General features: G+C 40.2%; 1 protein-coding gene across 1 annotated transcript in view; it reads left to right on the forward strand.

The window, feature by feature from the left end:
• Positions 1 to 19,223, forward strand: part of ush2a (Usher syndrome 2A (autosomal recessive, mild)) — a 248,165-nt gene extending 228,942 nt beyond the window's left edge. The window contains exons 65-76 of the mRNA XM_066670600.1: positions 2,028 to 2,255; positions 2,673 to 4,192; positions 5,037 to 5,358; positions 9,497 to 9,703; positions 10,203 to 10,441; positions 10,853 to 11,070; positions 11,585 to 11,761; positions 11,965 to 12,048; positions 12,279 to 12,514; positions 16,464 to 16,517; positions 18,001 to 18,219; positions 18,622 to 19,223. Of these exons, the coding sequence (XP_066526697.1) occupies positions 2,028 to 2,255; positions 2,673 to 4,192; positions 5,037 to 5,358; positions 9,497 to 9,703; positions 10,203 to 10,441; positions 10,853 to 11,070; positions 11,585 to 11,761; positions 11,965 to 12,048; positions 12,279 to 12,514; positions 16,464 to 16,517; positions 18,001 to 18,219; positions 18,622 to 18,711 (3,594 nt within the window). The 3' untranslated portion in view covers positions 18,712 to 19,223. The remainder of the gene's footprint in view (positions 1 to 2,027; positions 2,256 to 2,672; positions 4,193 to 5,036; positions 5,359 to 9,496; positions 9,704 to 10,202; positions 10,442 to 10,852; positions 11,071 to 11,584; positions 11,762 to 11,964; positions 12,049 to 12,278; positions 12,515 to 16,463; positions 16,518 to 18,000; positions 18,220 to 18,621) is intronic.
• Positions 19,224 to 20,338: the final 1,115 nt, after the last annotated feature.

The raw sequence follows: 20,338 nt of genomic DNA on the forward strand, positions 1-20,338 counted from the left end.
CTTTCCCTTGAATAAAAGCTGATGCATTTTCTCAGCCTTTAGTGGCGTGCTAATGAAAGCTGAGCAGGGTTGGAGTCAGCCCCATCTACTGTATGCAAATGAGGCAGTCCCACACCTTTGAAGGGTCAGGAATCTCCGCTTTCGACTAATTAGCATAATTGTTGTGACAAATACACATGGTTATTCTTAATTAAAATCATCTCCGGGAACGCTCGACCCCCAGCGCTGTCACAGGAAATAACTCCATACAACAGGACACCCAGACCAGCTGAAAGAGAGGAAAAAGAAGCAAAGGGGATGAGAAAACGGTTGCAAAAGTGTTTCTTCCTCTCAGAACAAATGAGTGATTCTCTTAAATTGTGTCTCTCTGAAATTTCTCTGATGTTTAAAATAGATGTGATTTTCTATCGGAGTCTGTTACACTGACTTCCTTTTGAGATCTGAGCCATTTCATCTTTAAAATAAGATGCTTACGATTTAGTCTAAATTCGGTGTTTTTTTATTATACAGGAGGCAAGATAGGAAGGTTGTGTCAGATTTTTTATTGAAACAGTGGCCCTTTATTAACCATTAAAGGACCAAAGTCATGTCAAAGAGTACACCTTATTTTCCTTATATTCCTTTCCATTAATGTGCCAAAGTTTAACGTCTCTCACTTTTTTGTTTATCTGTTTATCCTATATAAACTTGGTAATTTATGCTGAAGTTATATTGTTTCAGCCACAGCACAGTACAGGACATCCCGTCAAATGAGAGGCCAGCAAAAACAGCTTAAGTACATACTTATATAAAAGGGTAAACTTATCATATCAAGTCTTTTTAAGGTTGTCTGAGCATTTCTAATAATCAAAACATTTTAGACTGAATTTTACAGAGACGCACACAAGTTGTAAAACAAGAAAAAATGTTTATTCTATTTTTTTTTTCATTTCCCTTTTAAGAAGGCAGATATCCTTTAATCAAAACTTAAACACTTGCCATTTTTAAAGATATTTGTCCTTTTTATTTGGAAATCTATAACGGAGATCAATCCTCTTAAGTCTGGTGTTTAAGGGCTGCCTCGAGTGAGGGGCGCTTGTTAACGTCTCTCCATCCGTGTTTGGAGAAGAGTTTGAGAGCATTGCCATCTAGGGGCTGGAGAGGAGTCTCAGTGCTGAGATAAAGTGGAATGGAGCAGCTGTTGCTATTGACAGTGTGCATATGTTTGCCGGGTTTATGGTCCAAAAACGCGCTCCATATTTCACGCTGTTAAAAAGGTAGCTTTTAAATGGCCTGCCGCCTTCAGCACCATAATGGATGGGGGTGTAAAAAGCTGTCGTTTGGAGGGGGGGTAGGTTTTTTGGGGGGGTTGGGGGGCTGATGATCAAATGTTGGCTCCAGACCTTATGTTGATGCCATGCTGGCACTACATTCATAAAATCCTTTTATTTTATTATTATTTTTGTGTGTGTGTGTGCTTTGCCTTTAGTTATGGGAGCAATTAATCCAGTTAGCTGTTAAAAACATGCTGCAAACTATTTACAAAATGTGTATTGTAGCAGCCAGTCCTCCTAAGAGCAGTCTCACTTTTATTATCATATCTGCCCTATTTCTGCCAGCTTTCCGGAGTATGGATGACAACAGCTTTGTAATCCTACTCCAAACTGGACACAGTTTTTAGTGCTTATTTGACTGAGCTTCTCATGAGCCACAGAGAAAATGTCTGCCCTGAGATCCGTTTTTTATAATAAAGACACCAAAATGGTACTAAAGTGTGGCACTGAATTGCTGTAGTTAAATAAAACGACACCATACACCATCTGTAATTACAGAAATGTTCTTCTCCTTAAGCCAGATATATTGTAAAAAAAGAGTGTTATGGTTCTTCTTTTGGTGTTTTAAGATAGAAACACCATTATTTATTGTAATAGCGTGTAATTATAAAAAGATTGTGTTTTACAGCAGTAAGTGATGTGACAACACAAAACTCTCCATATCCTTCTCTCTCTCTCTCTCTGTCACTCTCTCTCTATCGCTCTCTCTTCCAGGGAGATGTGTACCAGACCCATGTGTTTGGTTTGGAGCCATATTCCATCTACAGTGTCTGTGTGGAGGCAGTAAATGGAGCAGGATTTCTGTCCAGCCCCTGGGCCAATGTCCAGACACTACAGGCCTCCCCCAGTGGCCTGTCCAATTTCTCCGTAGAGAAGAGAGAGAGTGGACGAGCTTTGCTTTTACACTGGCCGGAACCTGCCTCGCCCAATGGAGAAATTAAGGTAGAGCCAAATCCTAACCCTACCAAGAAACTACGTAAACACTTCTGTGATTCTAAAATCCCATTTCCCAAGACGCACTCCTAACCTAAGTAGAAGAATTAAACACTGCAGTGAAATGTTTTTAAATCTATGAAATCAATCAAGAATTGGTGTAAATATTTTGTGAACCTCTTTCAAGGTGTTTTCTTTAAGTTTGATTTTAACTTCATTAATATGGTGGCAGTGTCTTATTCCACTCTGTCTATATATATATATATATATATATATATATATATATATATATATAATTTTTATTTTTATTATACAGTTCTCAGTGTAATATCGATTTAAGGATATTGTAAGGTTATTAAACTTATTTAACATTCAGGTGTAGGTAGCTGGGTTAATCAAAGCTTGTTTTCCCCTCCTTGTTCCTAGACATATAACATTTTCAGCGATGATAATCTGGAGTTCAGCGGTCTCTCTCGTCAGTTCCTCTTCCGCCGTTTGGAACCATACACAACATATTCCCTTATCCTGGAGGCTTGCACTGAGGCAGGTTGCACAAGAACAGCACCTCAGCTCATCACCACTGAGGAGGCCCCTCCTTCCTCTCAGATGGCCCCTATAGCACAGAATATAGGAGCCCACAATGTGGAGCTATGGTGGACTCGTCCTAGGCAGCCCAATGGTAAGATCCTGCAGCACCAGGTCCTTGCTGTGAGACTTGACGACACAGGGGTCGAAAATTATGAGGACAATACAGCAAGAGCTAAAGTGGTTTTCATAGAAAATTCAGTTGAAGCTGATAGTTTTTCCTGCAATATCTCAGGTCTGAAGCCTTGGAGCAGGTACTTATTTTGCGTTCGAGTCTCAAATGCAGCCGGTTCAGCTGACAGCCCTTGGTTGACGATTCAAACCAAGCAAGCTCCTCCTAGAGGTCTAGCTCCCCCTATTGTCCGCCATTTTGAGGGGAGACCTTCTGAGCTTTTTGTGTCATGGATGCCCCCTTTGGAACCTAATGGTGTTCTCGTCAGCTACAGAATTCAGCGAGATAATGTTGCTTATCATTTCAGTTTTGATTCCTCTGTTTTGAGCTTTACTGATGAAGATTTGAATGCCTTTACAGAATATAGCTATGCAGTTATTGCCTGCACGATTGCTGGGTGTGTGACCAGCCAGCCAACGATGATTAGAACCTTGGAAGCACCTCCTGAAGTAGTAGAACCACCACAAGTTTCAAATGTGACCGCATATTCTTTTCAAGCAACGTGGACAGTACCTTCTTTCAACAATGGAGAGATTTTAGAATACATCCTTAAGGTTGACAATGAAGAGGTGTACAAAGGGAAAAAGTTGAACTCAGAAGTGACCGATTTAAAGCCATACACTATTTATGTTCTCATTCTAATTGCCTGCAATAAAGGAGGCTGCACTGCCAGTGGATCCACCTCAGTTCAAACCAGACAAGCACCCCCTAGTGGTATGCAGGCCCCAACTCTTAAAGTTACTGGACCAGAATCAGTGGAAGTGACATGGAAAGAGCCAGATTATCCCAACGGAATCATCACAGGCTATGAACTCCTAAGAGACAATAATGTAATCTACTCTGGAATGGACACTCATTACCATGACTTCACCCTCCTCCCCAGTGTGGAGTACAGCTACATCGTCACAGTTAATAACAGCCAGGGGGCTACCTCAAGCCCCCCGGCCATGGCCCGTACCCGGCCCTCGGCTCCCTCGGGTGTTTCCCCTCCCCGGCTTCATACCCTGGGACCCTCCAGCATTATGGTACAGTGGGATCCTCCAGCGCGCGCAAATGGCGTCATCACCAGCTTCTCTCTGTACACACGAGACCCAGCCGAGACCAGCATCAACAGAATGGTGTTTGCCCCGCATCACAGTGCTTTCCAGAGCCGCAGCCACTCGCTCACTGGCCTCAAACCTTTCTATAGGTAACATATAGAAATCCTTATTACTGCTTATTGTTATATGTTAAAAACGTTAAATTGCTTACTGCTACAGGTACAGGTCACTACTGATATTTGCTACAGATGTGTTTCAAGAGGTATCACTTTATACTTCCTGTCTGACCTATGAAACTGTTGCATGAAACTATTATTTCTTATTACAACAGTTGAGTTTTTACTGATTATTACCATTAAGTTAAGTTGGAATGAAAAAATAAATAAATAATAAATAAATATAAAATAAATATTATTTTTTTCATCTACTTTCTTCTTCTCTTCTACAATCTCCTCTTCTTTCTCTGACCTCCTCCCAGTTGCATGTATTTGTGTTTTTTTCTCTTTTGAATAAAGGCTTTAATTCCATAAAAATTTAATGAAAACAAGTGTATTTTCAGAGCTCTTGTTAATCATTTTAAGATCAGCAGAGAAACATTTAGAGAGCAGAATGAGTTTTTATTTCCTGAATAACTCCATGTCAAATAAAGTGTAAAAAAAAGCTTGTAACAGATTTCCTGTGACCAGTTAAATATTATTTGAACACAAGCCATCTGTGCTGTATTTGTCCCTGGGACATTCGCGGTTTGGGCTGTCTTTCATTCTTCCTTCATTCCTTCCTTCCTATTTTTAGTTGGACATTATCTTTAATGTTTTTAAGCATTTTTTTTCTTTTTCTTTCCTTCCTTCCTTAATTCTTCCATTCTGTTTTTTTCCTTTGTTCTCAATTTTTTTTCTTTAAGCACTTTCTTTTTTATAAAACCAATGAGATTTTTAGGGGATAATTTCTCAGCATAATTAGTTCTTTTTTTCTTATGTCTCTCTCTGTGTGCAGATATGAGGTACGTGTGGAGGCATGTACTATGCTGGGCTGTGCTGCAAGTGATTGGTCATCTATATGGACGCAGGAGGCACCCCCTAATGGACAATCCGCACCACTGCTGGAGCTGAAGGCTGACTCTGAGGGCATGCTCACCAGTTTCCTTCTCTCATGGTCTGCTCCTGCTCACTCCAATGGAAAACTGCTGCACTATGAACTCTACCGGAGACATGGAGAAGACACAGGGACACAATCTGCCGCTACCCTCATATACCGCAATCACTCCACCTCTCACCTTGACCGCACACTCCTGCCCTTCACCACATACCAGTATCAGGTCAATCAGCTCAGATTTACCCTGTCTTTCTTTTAATTATTCTTGTTTCCATTTCTTTAACTTTCTTTCTGGTTCCTCTTCTTTCTTATTCTTTCCTTGTTTATTTCCCTGTCATTTGCTCGAGTGCACTCATTTTGGATAGTTGTTCAATCATATAATCTCTAGACACTAGAGCAGCTGCCCATGAACCTAAAATCACCCAAGGCATGGGCTAGAGTGCTATTTAAGTTCCTCTGTGTGTAAACAGACAAAGCAAAGCAAAAAAAAATTCCCCACTGTGTCATTAAGAATCAGAAAGTTCAGTTCTTATTCAAATTTTCTGTTCCAGTTTATATTTTGGCTTTTGATGAAATTACCATTCCTCCTTAAATAGTGCTGCAGTTATGTTCCGGTCATATGCCTGTTTTCATGTTTCCATTTCTGTATTTGTAATCAATTCATTGGCATATATTTTGAGTAATGGACCACGATGGTTCCACACAAATGCTTTTTTTCTGGACATATTGAGATAGGTAGTTTACATATGTAAATATATTACAGATAAGTATCAGTATGTCAAGTCATAATAAGCTGGGGTTATTTAAAGTAGTTCAGATGATTTTGGGCTTTCTAATATCAGACTGAAAATGACACTAGCAATGATGATCGCGATGATAGCTGATGAGCCCCAGGTCCTTTACCTGTCTTCAGGTGGAATGATAGATGTTTATTGTCGCTCCATATTCATAGCCTCTGCTGCTGTCCCTTCCGAGACCTTTCCTAATTGACAGGCTAGCCTTTAGAGCAAAATAACATTAGCATTTGATTGTCAGTGGTGAGGAGAGTGGGCTGGTCGTGTGCTAAATTGATAGACTCTGCCTGATTGTTCTGTCTTATTTATGAGCCGTAATTTATGACAGCCGGACGACAACAGACAGGTGACAGGGCCATTAATCTTCGGACATGGCAGTGTACCACTGATTACGATCGAAGCCATCGAATTAACGTACGAGACCTTTCAACGTCTGTTTACTCTCCCTTGAGAGGACGCTAACTGTACCGGAGGTGTGGGTTACAACTCACTGTAATTTCAGTGGATTAGCCTCCTGATTTAATCCAGTCAACCTCTCCCCATTTTTCATCTTTAAGGAGATACATTGTTTGTCCAGAAGTTTGAGGACGCCTGCTTGCCTAACATGAAAGGAAGGTTATTAATAGAGCCTGACCCACTTGGCTACAGCTTCTACGTTTCTGGAAAGATTTAAGTTAACATTGGAACATTGCTTTGTGGGGTTGTGTGGCATTCAGACAAGTTAAGTACTCATGTTGATGATTAGCTCTGGATAATGAACACCACTCCGGCTTGTGCTGAAAGTATTGGAATGTGTTCCATCACTCCAGAGAACACAGTATCATTGCTTCACAGTCCAACGCAGGCAGCCTTATGGTCTTCTAGCTCATGCTAGGCATTTGGAATGGTGAGCTAAGGCTCATGTGTTGCTGCTTGAGGGTTCCATATACTTTCAGCAAGTAATAATAGTGCACATAATCCGTTACAGAGTTTACAAACTTTTGGACATAAATTGCTGATTTACTGCGATCAGTGTCTTCATTGTTCCATTTCTTCAAGGCTTCCCTCTGGTCCAGCTTCCCTAGCAACACCAAACCCACTCCTCCAACAGCAGCCACATATTTTATTGACACTTTTATGCTGTGCCTTAATTAGCACTCCTATTGGAAGTGCTCTCTTTTGGCCCGGTGCTGATGAGAGGGGCGTGGTGGACCCTCTCAGAAACACTGTCTCTGGGCAGACTCAAACCCAGCTCCATTACAGCTCACACATGACATATTTTTATTTTCCCCCTAATTACGGTAATAACAGCTCAGTATGCGAGTGGTGGCACAGCAGTAAAAGGTCTGTTCCGCACACAAGGACACAGGGATGTCCTAGACTCACTCTACATTCGAGTATGAGACAATTTCCTCTTAGAATCACCCCTTGTCCAGCTGGAGTTAGGGTGTTTTCTGTTATTAGATTGGTTATATGTATGGAGCTTTGCTTTTTTTTTTCTTTGCTTCCTTTTACTGCAAACATATAGGCAGTTTCCAAGAGGGATAGGGATAGATGAGATATTTAAAGCTGCACATATAATCATGCCAAAACTTTGTGTTGCAGTAGTAGTCTCTTCTTAACACTACGTATTGGAACATTGCTGTTCAGATTTAATATAATTCCAGAACAAACTGAATTAGTTTTTGAAGAGGTTCTTTCAAACAATTCACCATTCAAAGAATTCACTACAATCTTCCATCTTTTTTCTCTTCCATCCACATCCAGGGAGATAAGCTACATTGCCATGGGCTGTAAACATCTCAATGACATTGCTCACAGGGGAAACAAGAACATTACAATCCCTAGAGATGGACTTGTAGTCTTAACAATTTCTCCTTTTTTTCAGTTTAGTTCACACTTCCTATTCCAAAAATCACATGGCAACACTTTAGAAGTGAATTGGTTCTATTGAACCAATTTTTCAGATGGAATATATATATATATAAAACAAATCCAGTTTAAAACAAAGCCAAAAACCATTACTGGATGTTGCTGACCTTTGAGCCCTCAGACAACATTGCATAAGGAACTGTAATGCTTTAGTTCAGGAAGTGCAGGCCAAAAGTTTATTACACAAGGAGAAAGCCATCTATAAACTCTGTGCTGAAAAGCTGCCAAGTTCTTGAAGCCAGGCTCATTTCAGATCATCAACTTTAAACGTGTGCTGTGGTCACAAGTCTACATTTCAGGAAAAAATCAAACTGAAAAGATCAAGCTGGGCTTCCTGTCTGCCGTCCAGATCTGAAACCTACACATACTGAAGTTGAGAACAAGGCAATGGCTTCAAGATGTTGGTCTGTGAAAATATTCATTCATTCGTTCATTCATTATCTGTAACCGCTTATCCAGTTCAGGGTCGCAGTGGGTCCAGAGCCTACCTGGAATCATTGGGCGCAAGGCGGGAATACACCCTGGAGGGGGCTGTGAAAATATTGAAAATCTTTATTTGTACTTCTGTCAGTTAAATAAAAGTTAAAGAGTCAGTTGTAATCATAACAACTCAAGATAGCTGCACAGGCTTGAGGCAAGCAATATAATACATCATGTATGCCATGTAACATCTATGTATTTATATGTATTATCGATATAGGATTTGTAGGAAGTGAGTTACTAATAGGCACTGAAATTTTTCCAACGTTTAACGCCCTGGGTGTGAAGCCTCAGTGTTCGGCATTTTAAAGGATGTTTGTCACTCTCCGGCGTCCTCCCTTATGCCCAAGCTGATGCTGACCTTTTCTCTGTTTTTGGGTGACAACACGACCTTTGTGTGCCCCTTCATTTCCTCGTCACACTTCCGTGTCTCACTCAGACGAGCGTCTCCTTGTCCGGATGAGAATACGCAATCAGTCGTGGCGTATTGCCACTTAGATCTATCATTCTGATTGATCACGCTCTAATTGGCTATTATTGAGGCTAATTTAACCCTATCCACCGGAACATCCATCTGCCGCCTGGATTCCAGCTGACAACCTACAAATTACTCAGCCACACAGGCACGACCCCGGATGACCTTTTGCTGTTGCTCCTTTCTAATTACACCAACAGCTCGGCGCTAAATAAGATTAAATAAGATTACTTCACCCAGCCGTGTGTTCCCTCGCTCCTCAATGAAGGTGAAATGTAATTTTCATGTAGATTTACACAGAGAATCTCTCTAATGCACACTGGCATTTTTTTTTTTTTTTTGGATTGGTGGGGGGGGGGGGGGGTGTTATTGACACTCCTCCTGTCGCTAGAAGAGGCCCTTCTTTCCTGTTCAAGGGACCAAAGACAAACTTTCAGCAGAGTAGGTGGCTCCTCGTTAAAACGTGGTTAAAAATGAAGTGTTTATGAACTATCAACAATCCATGAGTAAGCCATTCAATTTACTCAAGGACATGTACGCAAATAACACTTTGAAGGCTGTGATGTATCTGAAACTATGTAAACAATGCATAATCGCTCATATTGGAGAATTGGTTGGTCCTTTAAATTCAGTTTGCACTACACTCAAATGGAAACACTGCTGATATTTTGTTAAATATAAATATATCCATGTATTTTCAGGTGTGGTCAGTTAACTCAGCAGGTCGTTCTGGAAGCCCCTGGGCCTCAGGTCAAACTGGACCCGCACCCCCCGAAGGCGTGAGTCCACCCATATTCCTCCGCGTCCTTTCTACCTCTGCTGTGGTGGACATCAGGCCACCGTCCAAACCAAACGGCATAATCAGCCTCTACAGAGTCTTCGCCCAGAAACAGGACACATATCTACTGGTACACATCCCGCAACCTTCTTCCTCCACCATCACAGACTCATACACTGCAAAAAAATAAAAAGTAAAAACTTGTTTTCAAGTGAAATCATCTTCAAATACTGGTAAAATATAAAAAAATTAACAGGAGCTCAACAAAAGCAAAGTGAATGAAATAATGGACTGAAAATTATTGTGCAACAATAAATATATAATAAAGAAAAGAAATGAGGCTTTTCGACTGAACTGTGAATCACAGTGGTTATTATTAGATGCAGTGAGAATGAAAATGCTTATTGCCTTCTATTATTCACCCACAAGGTGGCAGCAAACTAATGAAAACCTCCTCTATCTTGTGGGCGTTTGATGCAAGTACAAGTGCTTTGCACTGCAAAAACATGAAGTGAAATAAAACAGTTTTTAAGAAATAAGTGGAGAGTAATTAAAATAAGTTAAATATGTGTATTTGAAAATGTGAATGTGGTTTTATTATGAATTATTCCCTTTTCTCTCCTCTGTAGTTGTCTGAAGGGACCTCCCCTCAGCAGACCCTCCACGGCCTTGTACCCTTCAGTGTGTATTCAGTTGGGGTGGAGGCCTGCACTTGTTTTCAATGCTGTAGTCGAAGTCCACTCAGTGAACTGCACACCCAGGCCTCGACCCCTTCCCATCAGCCCCCACCCCGCCCCATCTCCCTCACGTCTCGTTCAGCACTGCTCGAGTGGGACGAGCCCCTTCAACCCAATGGCATCATTGAGAGGTAGTCAACGTCATTTTATTTACACTGTGTGCAGAAATGTTTGTAGAGATCCCTTTATAGTGACTGATATAAAGCTGATACAGTATATAACGGTAATGCACTGGCCAATAGAACGGGACACTGGAACACTACGCCCAATGTCAAGAGCCCAGCAGAGGTGTGAAAAGAAGAAAAACAACACTGCATTTTGCATAAGTTGGAGTGCTAATCCTCCAATATCAGTTCCTGACTTCACACAAGTTTATGAAGCAGAATGTTATCACATCCTTACAGTAATGCAAATATTAGTGTTAATTCTTCCCAGAGGAAAGAGGAACAAACTTCAGATTATTATCCTTCATTTCAGAAAGTTGGTTGAGCAGATTAAATTTCATTGCTTATAGATTTACACTTCTATTGTTTTTCTTGTAGTTGTGAGCTGCTGATGCGGCGTTCCTGTCCCCAGCCCCTGCAGCCCGTCCCAGCAGTGTGTTCTGAAGGTCCGGTGGAGACTCGGTTCTTTGGGAAAGGACAAAACCTCAACATCACTGGCCTGCTTCCTTACACCAGCTATGAGGTGCGTGTGGTGTCCTACAACAACATGGGCAGCGCCACGTCTGACTGGGTCTCCATCACCACCCTGAAAGAACGTAAGTCTGTGTACTGTGTATTTTCAAAGGTTTTCAGCAATTATTTTAGAAGGGTAGTAATCAGGAATTTGTGTCTCTTTCCTGCTGTAATAGTCTCTACGCTTCAGGACAGTGAGGATATGATTGCATTCATTCACATAAGAATGACTGTGTTCAGGTGTTGAATATTTAGTACTAGAACACAAACACCACTCTAACGTCTTGAATTGGGAACTTCTGGAGCAGTTGCACATAAGCATAAGGTCAATGCTAAGAATCTGCTCGAGGGTTATACAGTCTCCCAGCCCTGGGATTTGCGTTTTCTGAAAAGAGATGATGCTCCTTTTAACACGTGTGGCTGGAGTAAAGTGTATATGATTGAATGCTAAAAAAACCTACTAGAAATGTTCCACTAAAATGTAAAGCCTTCCTAGAACAGTTGAGATTGTTACTGCAGCATTGTGCAACAAATGTCTGATGAATACACTTCACTTTAGAAGAAAGGTTAAATATTTTGTGTTGTTGTTGCTTGCAGCGCCACAGTATAAGCAGCCGTTTGTGGTGGACAGTAACCTGACCATGGTGTTTGTAGACTGGACCGGGTCATTTTATCTGAATGGTCGTCTGAAGGACTTCGCTCTGTTGGAGAGCGGAATGAGACTCTACAGTGGTTTCCACACCTTCGTTCACATTCCCCGCACCTCTGATAAAAGTAAAAACATCTCATAAAGTTTCTGTTTTTGGGCTCTCAATTGAAAATCATGTATTTAAATTTGTGTCAATCATTTTTTTTTTAATTCATACTTTTTGTTGGACATTGACAGTGTGTTGTTTTGAATATAATCTGTATACGTTTCTCCAGGATCCTTTATTTAGATAAACGTTGCTGGCTCACTCTTGTTTGTTTCTCTCTAGCCTTTATGTTCCAGGTGGAGTGTAGTACAGACAGTGGCAGTGTCAGTTCTCCTGTAATAAAGTACAACACAGCCACTGGATTAGGTTTGTTAAATTGAATCTTTCTCTCTCAGTGCAGCGTGGTTTCAGTGTGAATTAAGTCTATCCACCTTATGAAAGTTATGGTTAATTGACTCTTCTAATCAGTTTTTTGTCATAAAAATTCCACGCAGTGGAGGTCATCTAGTATTTTCTTAGTATGCTAAGAAAATTAAATAAATTTGTTAAATTTGTTAAAAATGTCTTCTAATCTAAACCACTTTTTTCCCTATCAGATGCAGCAGAAGCCCCATCTGGGGGTAAGACTGGTTTGCATGGAGGTGAATACAAGTTCTACTATGAGCTGTGGTTTATTCTCCTCATGGCATTTTTGGGGCTCATGCTGCTGGCTCTGTTGCTGGGTTTGATTCTCCGCCGAGCTTTAAACAAACCCCCCTTCATCCGAGAGAGGCCCCCACTAAAACCCATGCAGCGAAGGAGCTCTAAGTACCCCTCCAGTGACCCTTACCTGGTGAGATATCACACGAAAATGTTCATGAAAGTCATACTATTTTCTTCCATCCATCCACGAGGGGGCAGCATTAACAAGACAAAACAAATACAAATCACCACCCTCTTGTGGACGTTTAATGCAAGTAAATCTGTTTTATACTGCAAAGCTAATGTTAAATCTAGTACATAAATGTTATATTTATCATCCTGAGCTTGTAGCTATAATGCTCTAAGAAGAAGTATGAATTGCTATATTAGTGAATTTCACATATTTTGATTTTATTTCTATTGTCTCCAGATCATTTGGTTATGTTGTGTTTTATCTTGTTCATACCGTTTCGTTTGCTTGAATCATCAAGTTAATAATTATTGTGGTTCTTTCTTGTGACAGATGAGTTAAGAACAAACATAGTTTCTGCAAGGTGCATATTTTTGAAATAGAGGAATATCATACACAATACAAAAACTGTGTATGCTTCATACACGGCCATGCCCTTCCCTTCAACTATGTCTCCCCTCTTTTTGAGCAGATGAGCACAACAGAGCCCATAATATTCACAACAAATAATGCCTACTTCAGTCAGACACTCGTGAAACATTATGTAGCCATAGAAGTACTTACAAATCATACATGAAGTGTGTCCGCCTGTGAGTGCTTTGTGCCCAGCATTTATCCAATGGCCCATCTTGTTTCGCTGCACTTCGCTGCTTCACTATTGAACTCTGTGGACGCTCAGCGTCCTCACTGTTTAAAGCACTGTGAAGCTGCGGGAATGATTGAGAGGAAAGCCACATCTTTACCAGTGATAAGAAGCTGATTCTGAACAAAAGTTGAGCGCGTTGTAGTGCATATTTATTCAATGACATGTACACACAACAACAGAATATATTTGATCATTTACTTTTTGACATTTTAGGGGAATCTGAGCTTCCCTTGCAGTCTTAGAGCAATCGCCTCTGTTACAAATCCAAAAATGCCAATGCAGTCATGTTGTTTGGACCCAAATGAGGCGGTCTCTGTCCAGATGTAAATGAACTAAAGTTTGGTTTGTGTATGGTTCAGACTTTCAGATCAGTTGCAGGAATTTGAGGCAGTATAATTGACAGATGTTGTCATGACAAGAGGATTTGCTCTGTGCTGTCATTCCAAAAAAAAATAAAAGAGTAGGAAACATGTTAGAAAAAAAGATTAAACCTTTAATTCAACTGTAATTTCATTATTCTAACTATACTATGCTGCCTTAATTGAAGTCTGAACAGTTAATATAATCTGATTTATCATTTTTAGTGGTTCTGCATGTTTTAGTGTAAGTTTTACACATAAGGGATAATAACATATAACACCTCACTCCCATCTCACATCGATTGTCTTGGTTTTTGTTGTGTGAGACTTTAGTCAGTAAAAATAAATCTAAAGTTGGCTTTATCCCAAACCGCACACTGCGTAGTTTATTAAAAATAAATAAATAAAAAAGTGCGATCAGAAGTCCACACAGTAAAATACAGACAGGTGTCAGACTTGGGCATTAATCTTCCAGTGCAGTGTGTTCCACTATTAAATGTGGAACTGAAAATGGGAATAAGAACATGGTAAATAATAGTAGTGTGGAAAACAAGATTCACGGTCTGGAGTACATCACAAGTTTTAAGTCACGGGTCTGATGATATGGGTGACTGTCTGTGAGGAGTTAATGTGTTCTCCCCGTGTCCGCGTGGGTTTCCTCCGGGTGCTCCGGTTTCCTCCCACAGTCCAAAAACACACGTTGGTAGGTGGCTTGGCGACTCAAAAGTGTCCGTAGGTGTGAGTGTGTAAGTGAATGTGTGTGTGTCTGTGTTGCCCTGTGAAGGACTGGCGCCCCCTCCAGGGTGTATTCCCGCCTTGCGCCCAATGATTCCAGGTAGGCTCTGGACCCACCGCGACCCTGAACTGGATAAGCAGTTACAGATAATGAATGAATGAATGAATCTGATGATATAAAGGTAGAGAAATGTGAAATCATAATTTTAGTTTTCACTTAGAAAGTGTGTCAAAGAACAGTTCAGAATGGGCATAAACCCACACTTAGAACTGGAGGAATCTCAATCACCATCACACACATCACACATACACGTAGTTACCAGCTGAGCTAACAGGGTGCTTTATTAAGCTACGTACACTCATATTCCCCAACATTACAGTCAATAAAAGCACCACGTGCAAATATAGCAGCTTCCCCGAGTCCCGATTAGCCCCAAGTCCATGGCAGACTCCACAGTATTTTTTGTAAGTTTTTCATTTGTTTTAGTGACTTTTATTCTGGAACCGTTTTTACGTACTACAGTGGTTTTATCCACGCACTCTATTCAGGTGACACCCAGTGGCTCAGTGGAGGAGGATCTGTACGGTTCATGGATTACATGTGATCTGTTACACCATACAACACTTAGAAGATCAAATGTATAAAATGTAACAAACACACAAGCTTTGTCTCAGAAAAAGCCAGTCCAGTGTTGATTCTGGTCTCAGACCTCATTGCACTCTGCTGTCTTGAAATTAATGTGTTTCATTTCCTGCTGTGAGAGCGCACCTGATGCAGAAAATCTCAGTCTGTGAGCTGCATGTGTGAAAGGCCACTCAGGAACATCTCCAGACCCAATACTTCTGAGTTTCTCTAGAAAGTCTCTGGACTTCATGTGTGAAAGAGGCAATGTGGGGCCTGGCTCTGAAAACAGCAGAGAACAACACATACAGTGGGAGTGTGACCTCATACTCTGCTCTGGATGCTTTTACTTCACTATATAGAAATTAGTTGTGCTGCTATTTTAATGTTTAAAATGTCATGTATATCACCTTTAATAATAGTAAACCTGAAAGAATATAGGCAAATAGATCACAGAGATTTCTACAATAGCAGTAGGGAATGAGCATGTTCATAAGCGTCTCATTCTTACTCTGAATTTATTACTCCCTTAGTTTAGTCAATACCTTTCTGTCCAATTTCAGACTAATTTATTTTTAATTACATTTACTATAGCATGCTCATTTTAAAGTGATCACTCTTTATTCATATTGTTCTTTTTGTTTTATTGTTTTGCTCTAAAAAGGAAGATGGACTCCCCTTTCAACTCATTGTTTTCTGTACATTTTCTGTCTAACACTTCTTGGGAATGCTGTTCACTTACAAGCCATATTTATATGGCACTCAGTACTTTATAATTCCTGGCCTAACTGGTCTTAAGTATAAAATGTTCTTACTATAAAAATGTGCAGTTATTTGTCCTTGTACAATGTATAACAAAATATGTCTTCCATGTTTAACTCATCCATAGTAAAGAACATAAACATAGTTGTGAACAAGATGCAGTGGACACACACACAGGGAGCGTCAGGTTAGAGGCCTTGTTCAAGCACATCTAAGCCTGGATTGAGGTGGGAGGACAGCACTGTTACTTCACTTCCCTGAAGCGAGATGTTTCTTGACATGGGGAGCTAAGGGCTAATGGTTAGAGAATAGGGCTTTGGACTGAGAGATTGTTAGTTCGATTCCCACCACATTGGGGGTGGTGGGAGTGAAGGAACAGCACTGTCCTTCCTCAATCCATGGCTGAGTTGTCGTTGAGCAAGGCACCGAACTCACAACTGCTCCCTGGAGAACTGGGGAGAACTGCCCACTCTGGGTGTGTGTGTTTGGAGCCCCCCACACACTTCCACAGATGGGTGAAATGCTGAAGACACATTTCATTGTGCAATGCCCAATTATTTGTTGTTATTATAATTATTACATATGATTAACTTCCTGAAAAAAGCATTTTATATGCTAACTAACACTTTACAAATGTATTTATAAAGCATTATGAACACAGGATTTCTATGAAGTGTTGCCATATATCACCTGAGTCTGCTACAGTACTCTTTCATTTTCTTCTCCTTTCCTGTAATCCCCTTCTCTATCATTTTTTTCCATTTTCCTGGTGTGATGGTTCTGCAGAGATGCTGCTCTAACCATGCTTCCACTGCCCTCCTTCAGTCTGATAGAAAAATGGTAAGCTTCTCTCTCTCCCTCTCATCTCTTTGTTCTGGCAGTTTGACAGTGTACCGGACTCGTCCAGCAGTGTAACATTAAAGGGGTTTACTCTTCACTCTGAGGTACAGAGATCACTGAAAACAACTCTCTCTCTCTCTCTCTCTCTCTCTCTCTCGTTTGGCTGCATTTACATCACAAATCAGATTTTTTGCTTTCCCAATCAGTGTCTGCTATGATTTTTCTTCACTTCATAAAACAGCTGTTATATTAACACTAGTGGCCTGGTGGGTCAGAGGTCAGAGGTTATGTACCTTTGTTAAACATCTGGGGGACCCATCCTATGGTGTATAAACTGGTTCTGTCCAGGATAACAAAGTAATGTACATATCATATGCTGGTTTTGGTGGTAAATATAAGTAATTGCTCCTTGAATGAGAGGACAAAGATCTGATGTTTTCAATCCGATTGGCCTTAGATTGGATACACCTGACCTGATTTGAGCAAAAAACCTGAAGAGAGTAAGGAAACTTATAATATAAATGTAGCCTTTTTCTCAGTGGAGAAACAGTTTCTTTTACCTTTTTTTTCTGGGGGATTGATTTCAGAGTGACTGTGTTATTATGGGTTGCCAAATTTTCCTTCTTCAGTTGCTGCCTGTGTACGCATGCAAATTTTGGGGTCTTTTTGTTTTAATGGCTTTGATTTTCTGTGAAATTTTGCTGTGTGTAGTCTTCTCAATGTAAACATTTTTGTTATGCAGGTTTAACCCATTAATGCATGGTGTTTTAGTTAAAGTGATATTTGTAATGTTTTCAGGGTTTTTCAAGTTGTAATATTTCTGCGTCATGTGGGAAGTGCTGTCAAGTGGCTGATCGTTATATGTCTGTCTATCTATACAAACATTTTCTGATCAGAATGAGCTTTTCCCAGCAAGGTGTTCTTTGGCAGTGAAATTTACCCTAGATGGTGTTATGAAAATTGACCCTTGTTGGAGAAATTCATTATAGATGTTAATGCATGTGGGCGGCGCGTTGGTGCAGCAGCTAGTGTCACAGTCTCACAGCTCCAGGGTCCTGAGTGTCTGTGAGGAGTTTAGTTTGTTCACCCCATGTCCGTGTGGGTTTCCTCCCACAGTCCAAAAAACACACGTTGGTAGGTGGATTGACGACTCAAAAGTGTCCGTAGGTGTGAGTGTGGACTGGCGCCCCCTCCAGGGTGTGTCCCGAATTGGGCCCAGTGATTCTGTGTAGGCTCTGGACACACCACGACCCTGAAATGGATAAGCTGTTTCAGACAATGAATGAATGAATGTTAATGCATGTTTATATCATTTGTCATGAAAGGTAAGTGTTGAATGTTTTTATATGTATGCCATAAAACTATCACCAATGAAGTCCGATGGTAATCATTTTATCACAGTGCACATTAATAGTGTTATTTACTGTGTCTCTTGTAAACTGGGATCATTTAATAACCAAAGTTATTTTTTCACATTTCTCAGGGTCTTTCTGATACTAAGCTCGGTCCTGTTTCTCGGGTCAGTAATCACAGTTTCCAGACTATGTCTGTGCTGCGTGTTCCCAGCCAGAGCCAGCTGAGCCATGCCTATTCCCAGAATTCCCTGCACCGCAGTGTCAGCCAGCTCTTGAACTCGAATGACAAGAAATCTCTGGAAGGGCTGACCTGGGACCCTGTCCTGCAGGGAACCGACAGTGGCATGGTGAGAAATATGGACCAACGGTCTTTTAAACCTTATTCCTTGAATTAGTAAGAAATAACAAGTTTTCTGACTATCAATAAACACAAGTTAGGAACTCAAATTCCACTGTATTTATTTGTTTGACACTTTCATAGAGCTGGTGCGTAACCTTTAACAGTTCCTACTCGCACATGCGTGTTTCAACATTAGGAGTCAGTCATCAGCGAAAACGCCTGTTCTAGGGGCTGTCTGACAAATGTTACATACGGTTCTTATAACAATATTATAAAATATATATATTTTTTTATAATGATTTACACACATTTATATATGCTATATTGTATTTTGAAATTCTCTTTTACTCTGTAATTCTATATCTTTTACTCTGTAAACCTAATAGCTGTTTTTGTTTGTTTTTTTCAGTACATTGGAGATGAGGAGTTTTCTGAGACAATCAAGGGCTTTAGCTCAGTGACGAAGGAGCACACTATGTTTACAGATACACACTTATAAAACTTCTCTTCTCTCTTTCTCACACACACACACACACACACACACAGTCAATCACAAACACACAAAGCCTTTCCTTAAATTCATGGACTGATATCTGATCCCTTAACTTTCATCTAACTACAGTTGACCCAGCTGGAACATACTGAATAGTTTAAATATGGACATGACAGGGGGATTCTTTTGTTGGGAGGTGAAGACAGTACAATATATGTCCAAAAGTTTCAGACATCCCTTAAAATGACAGAGAATTCAGCTACCTTAAAGTGCAGTCATGGCTGATACACTGTGGAGTATAATGTCCATAGGAGAACACTTACCTTTAGAATGGGGCTCTAGTCCAATGTCAGGAGTGTGCCAGAGGGATATAACATCCCCAGCATTGGGCTGTTGACCTGTGTTTTTTGGAATGAATGAGCACCATCTAACATATATTTAGATGTTATCCAGGAGTAACCTTCAGCATCAGTTCCAGATCTCACTCATGCTCTTGTCCATCAGTGGTCAGTGGCCCATTGTCTAGTGCAAAGCCTTAATATAAAAATAAAATACACACCCCAGTTCGGGTGAGGGCGCCTATCTCTTAGGCTATATCCAGAACATGGCCGCCATATTGGATCAAGGGCAAGTTTTTCCAAAGACAATATGAGAGAGAGAGAGAGAGAGAGAGAGAGAGAGAGATTACATAGGAACATGTGATATACTTTTCTAAAATATTTTAAAAGTACAATATACGCTCATCCAAACTTCATGGCAGCTTCATATCACTTAATTTCTTCCACATGAAATCTAATTAATACACTTGCTTAATTATTATTTTAATTGCTGTTTCCATTGGATTGTGATCAAAGTTATGTGTACATTATATTAATAACGAGTTATTATCTGTACATTCAGTCTTCATGTATTCTTTACTACGCCTACAGTAACAGTCCATTACAATTACAGATTCATGCTACAACACTCTTTAAACTCATTTCATTAATGATAAACAAATATAGTACACATTTTTTACAGATTAGAAATGATATTTATCAGTCAGAAATGGTTTATGAACATCATAAATTGAAGAAATATGAATAACAGAATTATCTTTGGATCTTGAGTAGGTTTTACTATCCTTTTAATATATTTGGCAGTTTATTCTCTCTATATATCTTAGTCTATTCATAAGTATATGGCTGACAATCAATAATACGATAATACAATTATACATTATACATATCATACAGTATTTCTAACAGTTTAATAGGAAGAAATGTCTGAAATGATCCTGTAATTGTAGTGAAGTGTTACTGTATTGCTAACAAATATGGCATGAATTATTTTATGGCATTTTGGCAGATGCTCTTATCCAGACTGACTCACGAGGTTACTGGTTTTACACGTAGCCCAACGCAGTGTTGGGAGTCTTGCCCAAGGGCTCTTATTGGTGTAGCACAGACTGGTTGCCCAGACCTGGAATCGGACCCAGGAATCTCACATGGGAGCCAATGATGTTACGGAACCACACCAACCACATATTCTTAAGTTTCATGCACACTGCAAGCGACAAAGTGTCCAGAATTCATTCATTTTCATGACCTAGTGAAACTCCACTCAACTTTATGCAAATAAGCAGTGTAGTGAG

The sequence above is a fragment of the Hoplias malabaricus genome, chromosome 1 (assembly GCF_029633855.1).
Source record: "Hoplias malabaricus isolate fHopMal1 chromosome 1, fHopMal1.hap1, whole genome shotgun sequence".
In the NCBI taxonomy this organism is placed as follows: Eukaryota; Metazoa; Chordata; class Actinopteri; order Characiformes; family Erythrinidae; genus Hoplias; species Hoplias malabaricus.